Source organism: Marmota marmota, unplaced genomic scaffold (genome assembly GCF_001458135.2).
Source record: "Marmota marmota marmota unplaced genomic scaffold, marMar, whole genome shotgun sequence".
Lineage (NCBI taxonomy): Eukaryota > Metazoa > Chordata > Mammalia > Rodentia > Sciuridae > Marmota > Marmota marmota.
In genome coordinates this window covers 25,812,963-25,825,540 of record NW_026000057.1, presented here as the reverse complement: position 1 = coordinate 25,825,540, position 12,578 = coordinate 25,812,963, and the positions used below count along the sequence as shown (strand labels likewise).

The following is a 12,578-nucleotide window of genomic DNA, read 5'->3' as shown; positions in this document are numbered from 1 at the left end:
CACCACATATAAATAAAATAAAGGACCATCGACAACTAAAAAAATTTTTAAAAAAGAAGGTGGTATCTATGGCTTAAATCACTCATACAAATAGAATATGCGTCATGTAGGGGAAAATAATTAAAGTAGAAAGGAAAAAATTAGGGAGGTTTCCCATGTCAAACAATATTGATTCACAATGTCTCTAATGATGAATACATATGGCTGTAAAATTTTAAAATCAGGAAATGTCCTCATGTCTTTATAACTATTCTCTTAAGATCTAATTCTCATTTAAAGTCATTAGATCTCTGAAATTAAAAAAAAAAAAACTTTAGGGCTGGGATTGTGGCTCAGTGGCAGAGCGCTTGCCTTACATGTATGAGGCACTGGGTTTTGATCCTCAGCACCACATAAAAATAAATAAATAAAATGAAGTTATAAAAAACAATTTTTATTATCACTATTCAAAAGTATGTTTGATTTTTCACACTTTTTTTTAAAAGAACTGTCACTTAGCTCTTTTAAGGCTGGAGTAAGGCAATATATCTAACATAATGACATAATGTTAAGATACACTTGGTTCACAGTTCTATTGTTTTCTAGCTGTGACATTAGAAATGTCATCATTCTGGGTCTTATGTTTCCTTGTATGTAAAACAGCAATAATAACTACCTCAAAATGTGAGAAAGTAAAATGAGGCAATGTAAGTAAAATGTTTACTTATGGCTCCTTGAATTTTAAGAAATATTTCATAAATGTCAGTTATTATTATGCTTTGACATAAGATCTTACATGGTTAACAAATAAAACATCCATTCACTCATAAAGTACTTAAGAGACATACAATGTTTAGACCCAGGAATTCTTCTGGTATGAAAGATTCATCCAGGGATATGACATCTGCCTCCAAATGGTTTATCTTTGGGAGGGTAAGATAGACAAACAAATATGCACTGTGTCACAACATTAGTGCTGAAAAGGGTGTTCACAGCCCACCCCCCAATAAAGTTTTCACCTCCTGTGCAGAATTATCAAGCACAAAATTTTTCTTATTCATATGGTTTAAGCCTAGAGTTTATATACTTTCTGTAAAGAGCCAGAGAGTAAATATTTACGACTTTATGAGACTTTCAAACTCTTTTGTAAGTATTCAACTCTGCCATTGCAGCATGAAAGTAGCCACAGACAATATGTATGGCTGTGCTTCAATAAAACTTCATTTACAAAAATAAGTGGTGGGCTAGATGTGAGCAAGAACCATATTATCCTAACCTAATGCCTGACTTAAAGCATATGCAATTTATAAGATGTAGTAATTCTTTATGAAAAGCATTTATAGACAAATCAAGATATTTTCTTTTATAAAAGATTTAATTCATTAATGTCAGGATAAAAGAAAAACAGGGAGAAAGAAGAGCTTTCACAGATGTGTACTTGAAGCTTTCAACATAAAAATATATCCCAATAAAAGAACATTTAGAAGAAAGAAAGCAGGTGGTTAATGGTTGTTACATTTCTTTTTTTCCTAAGAATCATAATAATTTTAAACAAAAATCTAATCATTTTATAAGAAGATACAAAATATTTAGATGCTTCACACATCGATTTTGAAAATGAATGGCTCCACTCAGACCTTCATGGCAAGTGGACTATATAATGATATCAAAATGCAGGGGAGCAGATGGCAATAAAACATTATTAGAAGAGATGAAATACATGCAACTGGTATGATTTTACTTATTCGTATAAAAATTTTAAGATGGAACCAATAAATCTATCCATCTTAGCTAAGCAAATCTAGTTATCTCGATTTATTAGTGTAGCACGAAGCCTACAATGAAATTTGGGGTGGTTGTAGAAACAGTAATTTCCTTTCTCACCCCTCTCTCCTTTAGACTTCAAATAAAAGATAGAATTTATATCCACTTATAACTGAGATGCACATCATTCAGTTTTGATCTAATCAAATCTCACAAATATATCTGAGTCTTCCTTGAAAATAGAAAACAAAGAATATATCAGATCTCTCCAAAGCTCTGTCCATAATGAAGTAAATAAGCTTGTCTTTATTGCTAAAGTGTAGCATATACCAGAGACATGGTATGATTAAGCATAGAATGAACTAGAATCTCATAGCTAAACAGTCTGAATTTCAAGAATGAAATTTAGATACAAAGAACATGTTACTTGAAACAAATCTTAGCAGTTGCCAGGTACCTAGTTTATCTTATCTGTCCAAGGATGGAATCTTTTCTATTCTATCTCTATTGCTAAAGAAATCTAAATATATATTCACTGATGTTATTATCTTTATTACAGGAAAATACACTATTCCGAGTCTAAATTACTAGGATCATCTCACTATAGGATTCTGAACAATTCCTTTGACTTCTCTAAAACTGTTTCCTCATTGGTAAGATAATGTGTATTTTAATTGTAATGATATTACTTAATGTGTACTCTGAATAAAGATAATTTTTGAAATTCAAAATATCACAAAAAATTATTACTACCCCAGATAAGGATACCCAGAATTTCATGGTTAAATGAGGTAGTCTGTTCCCTTCTGGGCTGTACACTGTATTCATGATTTCCAAACCCCCAAATGGGGGATGGTAAATGTTCCTCCAGACAGGGTGCCACAGGAGCTAAAGTTAACTAGGTACTTATTTTGAAATGGGAGTTCATGCCTTTTTTTCCTTTTCATTTGACCAAGAAATTTCCTTTGTCCCCCAAAGATCTTGAACTGATCTAAACCTTTATTTTATCGTTCATATTGTTTCTTTGAAACACAACTTACATTTTAAAAAAGTTTTATGTCAGCTAAGAGTCCTTGCCTTTACCACATATTATGATATCTTCCTGTTTTATAAAAAAAAAGCAGTTCATTAATAAAAAGCTTATATACACATCACCTGATTAATATAAAGGGAATGACACCTTAATAATAAAGCAGGGAAACTGATACTTGTTCAATATGGAGTATCAGAGGTCAAGAATATTGAGTATTAACAGATACAATACTACTGTGTATGGGGGATGTCACCATAATATCGACTAATTTTCCTTGGCAAAATTCCTGTCTCTTTGGATACATTTAATAATAAAAATACAAGAAGGCCACTAATTTCTTGCCAACCTCAGGGGACAAAGAATAAACAGGACTCAACTGGAAGCTGTGTGTACATACAATTAGAAAAAGCATGACAGTGGTATTACATGCTGTTAAGATGAGCTAATGAAAACAGCAAACAACATTTTCAGCACAGCTAGATAAAACTAAATACTGGGGAAAAAACATAACAAAGTGTTTTATTCTAAATGGCTCTATGAAATAAAGCAGCACTGTTTTCTATAGAAAATGATAATTGGGTGTGAGCAAATACATAATTCAATGATTTTTGGTCAAGAAGTTATAACTTATTTATTATAGATACAGTGTTAATATATTTATTAAGCAGCATTACAAATCTCATAAATTGTGAAATTGAGAAAGAAGAAAATGCTATTTAGGGGAAATAAATATGCACACAAAGAAAAGCTTCATAAATAAAGTAGATAGATTATAAAAGTAAACTTCCGCTTATTTCTAAAGTACAGTACAAGATGCAATCAATCCAGATTTGTATGTCGCAATGTGACACATTACATAAAAATATAAATATATATTCAACTAATTTTCTCTGTCATGGTCTGAATTGCTGAGAACAAAGTATAATACTCCTTTGAAATACATGGGGGATTGGTTCTAGGATTCCTGCACATGCTCAAATAGGCAATAGTATTTGCATATAACCTAAGCATATCCTCCTGGGTACTTTAAATCATCTCTAAATTACTAAAAATAACTAATACAACATAAATGCAATATAAATAGTTGTTATACTATAATATTTAGGGAATAATAGCAAGAAAAATATCTGTATATGTTCAGTGCAAATGCAATTTTTTTTGGAATATTTTCCATCTCAGATTGACTGAATCCACGCAGGAGAAACCTCAAGACACAGGAGCTGACAGTATGGTTCCTCTATGAATAAAATCATACACCCGTGTTTTAAAAGAAATGCTGCTAAGTATCCCACCAGGAATCATTGCATTCCAGTCGGGATATATTCTAAGTACCCAGCAGTTATGGTCCCCATAGAATTCTGGCCATATCTATTGCTAGCACCCAGAAATATTCATTATCACATTTCTGTACTAGATCACTTCAACCACTTCTTGCATGGCATTCAGGACTCCAATCTTAATTTCTACAGTGAAATCATAATGATCTCTTAAATACATGACCACTATAATGATCTTTTAATAATGCAAATCTGATTTTCCCACTACCTCTAGTTTACAAATCTTTTAATAACTTCCTTTCAGCATCAAGTCTGTTCTCTTATGGTCAAAACTCTTTCTGACTAGGCCCTACAATAACCTATCCAACTTTCCCTCTTGCCAATAGAAATTTCTGAACTACATGTTTTTCCTTCAAGAAGCCAAGTTCTCTCAAGAGTCTTATATGTATTATGTATTGCTAAAAATGTTTAAGGTGGTTGACTAAGTGTGATTCTGTTTTAGGCACAAACACTGAAATCCCATTCCTGAATACAATAAGATTTCACTATAAACAAATATATATTCTACCCCAAGACTGAATCCTTAAACTTTATCCAAGTCTCCTTTTCCTCTTTCCATTGATCTCCATGTCTCCGTCTTGGGTTTTGCAATCTGATTTAACTCTTTTTTTTTCTCTGTTATTACTTGTGCTTTGTATCCAAACTTAATTTGTTCACCTTGATGAAACAAGTGAGCCTATGTCCCTAAGGTTCTCTCTCTGCACTCCATTGTTTGGTTCCTATGTACAGTAAATTTCCATATTCTTTGAGGGAAAAAATATAATTTTTTTCCTATTACAAGACTTCAGAATTATTAGTATTTTGAAAAATTACTGAATGGAAGTAATATAATACTAACTACAATACAGCTTATACTCACAAACTTTAATTCTTATGTGAGTTCAATACTTCATGAGATTGGAGTCTCTTCCTCAAGAAATTTAGTATTTTTAGTAGCTGCCTTTGGCAGACAGTACTTCCATCTTTCTTCAATGACTGTTACAGGAATTTCAGGTCTAGTAAGAGAAAGTGAATGCTGTACCCCTCAAATTGAATAAAGAAGATCTTCGAAATAAGAAAAACTGATTTATCCACTTATTCTCTCAATGACATTTACTGAAGGCCCACAAAAACTGTGCCAGGTATTGTTCAGGGGCTATAATTAGTAAGACTTGGTTCCTGTTCTTCAAGGGATGTAAAAATAGCGGAAAAAGACACATATGTAAATAATTAAAATAAACACGATGAATGTTATGATAAAGACATTACCAAAATTTTGTAGGAGCATAGAGAAAGAACAGGTTAACTTAAATGGTTCAAGTAAACTTCATAAAGAAGGTGATAAATGGTCTTCAAGGGTGAACAGGAGTTTCTCAAGGATGGAAAGAAAAGCATTAACAAACAAACAAACAAAAAACCCACTTGCACAAAGCACAGAGGTGTGGAACCAAGCAGTGGTATGAATTCTAAAGTCAGCATTACTGGACTATAGGAAACACAGGAACAATCTTACAAAATAAGGCTGAAGAAGATTGGCACAAGGCTGCAAGGTGACAGAGAGCCCTATTATGAAGGCAAACAGTTCGCCTGGGCAGCAAAGTACTTAAAATGTTGTCAAGCAGTAAGACACATGACAACTGTTTTGCTGGATAGTTAACAGTGAAAACTATTAATGCTATGGAGAAAGGAATACAGGGCAGACACTTAACCTCTCGAGCATTCTCTAGGTACCTAGGCACTTTGATATGGTATACCATTGGTCTTCACAACAATGCTATAAGAAACTTTTCTTAGATCCTTATTTTAATAAAGAAACTGCAGGCTCAAAAACTCTAGCCTTTTAAAATTCATAACCCATAGGGCACACATTCCTGTTCTTTAGAGCCACCATCAGTTAGAAAACTAGGTTCAATGAACAATGGGGCTGATCTTACAAGGCACTGCTTATTTTCTAGCAAAGCAATAATTTTCATTTTGTGTATGATAAAATTAAAATTAGCAAATTAATGTATTCTAACACATAGTGGCTCTTTGTGACTAAGACTGGATTTATGAAAAACATTTGACTATGTTGGTAATATTTTATATATATGTTTACATCCAATGATCTAAATTTACCTAATCTGGTATCCATAGACTCTAAGAATAGCATTACAGAGCAAGTTAGTTCACCTATATAAACACAGAAACATATTTTCAAATTTTACCACTAAATTTACAAAGGTTTTGAAAATATATTGAACCTCTCAATAACTATGTACAGCATATATACAACTATATACAACATGAAGCTTTCTTACATAAAATTTTAATAGAAACAAATATAATAAATTTAAATATGTTTACAAAAGTACAAATGCTCAATTTTGAAAAGTAACAAGAAAAATCTCATCTTTGATATATTTTTCTAGTTTCAAGTCAATGTTTCTAAAGGGACTATTACATCTTGTTCACGTCAGTAGTGTTGCCAAAGACACAGGGTAAAGAGGTAGGAGTTTCCTAGCTGACATGAAGCTCAGGCTTGGATTCTTACTTCTCCTGTATCTTACTATTTTCATCAAGACTAAGAATTTTTGAACACTTGGCATCCTAAAATATTTAGCTTTTTGTGAGTCACTGGTAAGCATGATTGTGTCTGTGTGTGTGTGTCGGGGTGGGGAGGTGTATGTTAAACTATACTCCTGAGAAAAAGCAGATCATCCAATCTAAACTACAATACTGATCCATACACACCTAGTTTCTAATTATCAACTGGTTTAGCATTACAGTGTTTTTGAAAGATTTCTGCCTACCATAGGCAATGTAACACCATGAGTGAAATGATTTAAGATTAAAAGTCAGAATTTCTGTGGATGTAACAGAAACCTACGACAGGCTCATAATGCAGTGGTAGGTCTTAATTTTTTTTTAATATTTATTTTTTTAGGTGTAGATGGACACAACACAATGCCTTTATTTTTATGTGGTGCTGAGGATCGAACCGGGGTCCTGCCTGTGCTAGGCGAGCGCTCTACCGCTGAGCCACAATCCCAGCCCCTAGGTCTTAAAATTTTAATCAAGCCTTTCAACGCAGTCTTTTTTGTTTTGCCTCATTGTTTTCAAAATGATATAAGTCACCACTCAATAAACAAAAGTATGACTAAGATACTTCTTAAAACTGGTAACTTTAAACTATTTTTTAAAATGTAAAACACAGTAAGAAAAATGCTTTACTTTTTGTCCCAAAACATATCTGTATGTGTGTGCATGTGTGGATTCACATGTTTATGTAAATACACTAAAACCAGATTTTCATAAATTCAGAATGTTAAAAATAATACATTAAAATATTCTGGTATTTTCTATTCCATGCTATTTTATTTTTTTAAAATGCTGGCTACATAGGAGAGTACAAAATTTCCAACACGTAAAAATTAGTGTTTGAAGAGACAGAAGTGCTTATTACCCTGATTTCATCATTACACACTATATACATGTATTGAATCATCACAGTATACCCCATAAAGATGTACAAATATTTGTATCAATAAAAATAAAAAATAAAAACGAATGCTGGTAACAATCCATTAAACTGATTTTAGAATGAACCAAGTGGATCACAAACTATAATTAGTAATTTTTGATCCCCTCTCTCCCATCCACCTGGAGGAATTAATTAATTTATTTATTTTGGTACTAGGGATCGAATCCAAGGATGCTCTATTCTGAGTTTCACACCCAGTCCTTTTTATTTCCTATTTTGAGATAGGGCCTGGCTAAGTTGCTAAGGTTGGCCTTGAATTTATGATCCTCCTGCCTCAGCCTTCTGAGTTCCTGGGATTACAGGTGTGTGTCCAATTTGTAGAAATTATCTTAAAATGATTCAGTGGTAATAGTTTTTGGTAATCTGTCAGGGTTGGGGCAGGGAAAAGAATCCAATCTTTTTTCCCTTTCTCCTTGACACTAGAGGACAGCCATCAATTAGCAAAAGAAAGAAGTCTGCCATTCTCCATGTGAAAGAAACTTGCCACTTGCCTTCTTGCTTTATTTGGCCCTGCCCTAGCCCAGTCACTCACTTTTTTAGCCTTTGCTTGGCATCCTTTACAGAGGTGAACTGTGAGGTGCACAAGATCCCACAAGGAGACAGAGATCCTCCTCTAAATCAAAGAACTTTAAACTTGTGTTAGGAAGCTCTAAGACTAGCAAAGGCTAAGTCAGAATAGATTTTGAGGTGTTGTTTATTTTTAAAAATATGGTATACTTCTGGGTAGGTAGAATAAAAGAGCTTGAGAGGCTGGGAATTTTGTGTCCTTAAAAATATTTTACAAAATAATACAAATAATTAATATAACAACTTATTAAGAACCTATTTCAGCACCTAGAACAAGATAAATAGAAGAAGCAAGAAATATTTTCTGACTTGAGCTAAGGATTATGATATAATTCAACTATGACTTCACAATGGGAAACATTTTCTTTTCATAAAATTGTTACATAATCTTATATAATATATAATGTTTTATACTGTTATAATTTTGCTCACGTTAAATTTACTTAGGTTTTCTGGAAAAAAGCAAAATATTTCAAATACTAATCTTATGAATCATGATTGCAGTCGCTGTGATTTGTCTGCTTTGATTATTAATGAAAATTAAATTAGATTGAGAAGAAAGGATTCTGTCGCCCTCTTGTGGTAATTTTGTTGTACTGTATTCCCCTGGAATTCCATATCAATAGATTTCTTTTAAAGAATCATAGCAGTTATTTTGATCATAAATTCCTGAACTTTCAAAAGCAGTACATATATTTTCTTTTATGAAATTGAACCAAATTCTATTTCAGTTCATGATACCCCCAGATTTTCCCTCCCACTTTTCCTTCTTGTCCTCTCTCCCCTCTCCCATTCGTTTTCCTCTACTCTACCAGACTTCCTTTTACTGGCCTATTAATTTATATTTGATTGGTTCTTTTTACCTATGTATAGAGGCAAGGTTACCTGATATACATTTATACATGCATACAACATAATTTTCTAAAAATTAATCCTCTTTCCTCCCCTTACCCATCCCTCCACTCAGCCTCTTGAACTCCTACATTACTGATCTTTCCTTTATCTTTATGTTATCCTACTCTCCGGTCTCCCTTTCTTTTATTATACTCTAGCTTCTGCATATTAGCAAAAAACATTCGACCTTTGAATTTGGCATATTTCACTTAGCATGGTATTCTCCATTTCCATCCATTTACCAGCAAATGCCATAATTTCATTCCAAAAGCAGTACATATACTTCTGTTCTGTGGTACACATAAACTTTCTGCCCTCCCTTCAGTTCAACCTCAGATATATGGTCTTTTCCTTGCTGTTTTACAAAACATTATTCTGGTAGCTTTCAAATACCACACATACCAAAGGAATTTTTCTGAAAGTTACTTTTCACATTAAATGCACATACAAAATAATTATAGTGAATCTCCATCATCATACAAAGGCTTTCAGTAAACGGAAATAACTCAAAGTGGCTGAGCTTTGCTTGCATTTTCTCCCCAATAGGTCTTGCTATCTCGATAGTTCAGAAATTTCAGAGGCAAATAATACTAGTCTGAACATTTTATGTTTTCAAATGTAATAAAATAATCTTTTCTTTAAGATGGTCTAGATCTTACATAATGTCTTATCCTGTCTCTCTCCCCCAACACCAATATATTCAGAGCTCCATATCTGCAGTTCCACACTGATGGGTTCAACCAACAGCAGACTGGAAATATTTGAAAGAAAAAAATTGTGTTTTCTAAACAGGTATTTCTTTTTCCCCTCCAGTCATTAAGTTAGAGATGATTTAAGTATGCAGGAGAATGTAAGAAGGTAATATGTGAATACCAAGTCATTTCAAATAAGGCACCTGAGTATCTGCAGATTTTGGTATCTGCAAAGAGTCAGGGAATCATGGACACTGAGGGACAACTTGGATACTGAAGGATGACTGTACCTCTAGCTTTGTAAAATTGGCAACATGTAACATATGCCACTGTGAAATAATCTGTATAAATAATGATGACAAGGTTCTGAAACAAGGCAAGGCTTTGATGACAGAAAAAATTTGAGAAATATTAAAAAAATCATTTGATATTAGTTATTGCGAGTATGGGGTGGAAGGCAGTTATCAAGTTTACGTTCTAGTTTTGGTGACTGAGATGGAAAATAATAGTTTCAGACATGTGGCATTTAAGGTGCCACCAGGGGACAGCAAATAGGTTTGAGGACATGGAGTTCAGCAGAGAAAGGATGGCAAATCATCAATAGCTAGATAACAAATAAACATGGAGAGTGAAAAGAGATGAAGCTGGGGTTGGGATTAGCAACTTTCAAGCAGAACTGCAACTTCCTGTTAACGGAGGCATATATGATGATAAACTTTGTTCGTCTTGTGAGGAAAAGGAAATGCTTTAGAGTCCCTTCACTTTTTACATCAGAAAACTGAGGGTCTAAGAGATTAAATGATTTTACTTAAAGCTACCATCTGTAGAAGTAAATGAGAATTCAGCTTTCCAGGTTGTGCCCAAGGTATTCCATCCTACCATTCAAATATTCTCTTTCTAGTATTATGTCATAATTATTCTGCTTCATAATTATCCAGAGAACAAGAAGTAAAAGATCCTTTCTTCAATAACTGTTTCATAGTTATTGATGCTTCTGTTATTTGTATATATCATTAAAACCAAAATGCTACATTTTTAAGCAATATAACTGGTTATCAAATAATATGCTAAATTTACAATTCAAAACATGTTTCATGAGTAATCTGGGAAACAGAGAATGCCCAATTCTATAATATGAATAGCAAAGGGCAAGTTTATTATACAGAAAATATTTATGAGACACTTCACAGAACAAATAGCTACAGTTGTTCTTTATTGTCCTTTCTGAAGCTTGGATGGTTGAGAACAGGATTCACTAGCAAATTTTAACATGATCCCAGCACACATTTTTCTAATTACACTCACTAAGAAAAGCAAGGAAGAAGAGATTTCTCTGAAATACCTGCTTGGTTTGGCCGTTGCCAGCTTGGTGACTTGATGACACTGGTGGATCCTACGGGCTTGAAGGCAGCAGCAGTTGTGAGGCTGGCCACCCCTGGCCTGCTGGAGCTTGGGCTTTCCAGAGTCTCCGGCATGCTCCGAGTTGAAGCTGCTGATGAAGCCAATTGCTGAGAAGGCTCCTGAGAATTACTGTAAAGGAAAGCAGGAAACGGTTTTGGTGAGAGCATAGCAATCTAATGAGCAATGACCCTTTCTTTTCCAAATCTATTGAATGTTTAAGGAAAACAAAATATTAATCAATTTAAAAAGTTCTAAAATCACAACAGGGATTGCTTCTCTTTGAAACAGAAAAAAAAATGTAAAGAAAAAGAAGTGGCTTTTTTTTTTTTTCCCTTTGGGAACTCTCTTTAAAAGGTTTACCATGAGAGAGTGGGCTATTGAAAAACATAGAACCAATTTCTTTAAATGATAGGAATCGCCCATCTCAACATTTCAGAAAAACCATCTATATTAAAATAATACATTACTGGAGAGCCCCTCATAAGCTCTATGAAATGGCATCCATGTTTCCCCTTCTGCACATTCTTCTGGTATTTTATGAACTGTTTCCTGATACCTCACCAGTTACTATTTTCACTTGCACGCTCACTCATTCAGTAAAACCTAAACCCTACTCTACTGCCAGATGTTATACCATGCATACAGGAATAAACAAGAAGCAACATACCCTGCCTAACATGATATGTCCTGTATTCTGGATTCCTAACACTAAGAAGAAAAGATGCTAGCCTACCATTATTTTCTCTTAACCAGAGTTATATGCTTAACAGAAACCTTATCTCTGCTGGTTCCGGTTTGGTTTAGAAAATCATATGACTTTTATTATCACTTTTTATTTACAATTTTACATAGAACATCTCCAAAGGAAGTAGCAATTTGAGGTGGCCCAAACTATAAAATACAGGCTTTGAAATGACAAAATGATAGTGGTTATTTTTCTAAAATGAAATATAATAATAATAACAAAACAATACTTCCTACAGCTAAACTTTTCAGTACTGGTAGCTTAAATAAATCTATGCACAGAAACTCTCTTCCTTCACTAACTGAAACTGATAGCTGGAAGAAAAGACTTATAAAGATAAGGTACTATATTAATGTCTTTAGTAAAATAAATATCCTCAAATTATAAGTAAAGATTTAAGTAAAGATTACTTCAATAAAAAGAATTTTCAAATTCAATTATGTGTACTATACTACCAAATGAACCCTTCTGGCATCTAATTTGCCCAATTCCTCTTGAATCTCTCCTGACACCTAATGCAGCAGATATGTGACTGCCTAACCTTAGGCATATAGGAACTTGACTGGTAAACTGTCCCCAACAGTGAAATAAAACTTTCTCTCAAAGACAACAGTGGCTTACCATGCCTCAACATTTTTTTTTTAATTAAAAACAATCTATACCA

At 33.4% G+C, this 12,578-nt stretch overlaps 1 protein-coding gene across 17 annotated transcripts in view; it reads right to left on the bottom strand.

Moving 5' to 3' along the window:
* Positions 1 to 12,578, bottom strand: part of Pdlim5 (PDZ and LIM domain 5) — a 205,717-nt gene that overhangs the window by 38,277 nt on the left and 154,862 nt on the right. For all 17 annotated transcript variants that reach the window (XM_048813629.1, XM_048813630.1, XM_048813631.1 and 14 more), the window contains one exon: positions 11,111 to 11,298. In XM_048813629.1, the coding sequence (XP_048669586.1) occupies positions 11,111 to 11,298 (188 nt within the window). The remainder of the gene's footprint in view (positions 1 to 11,110; positions 11,299 to 12,578) is intronic.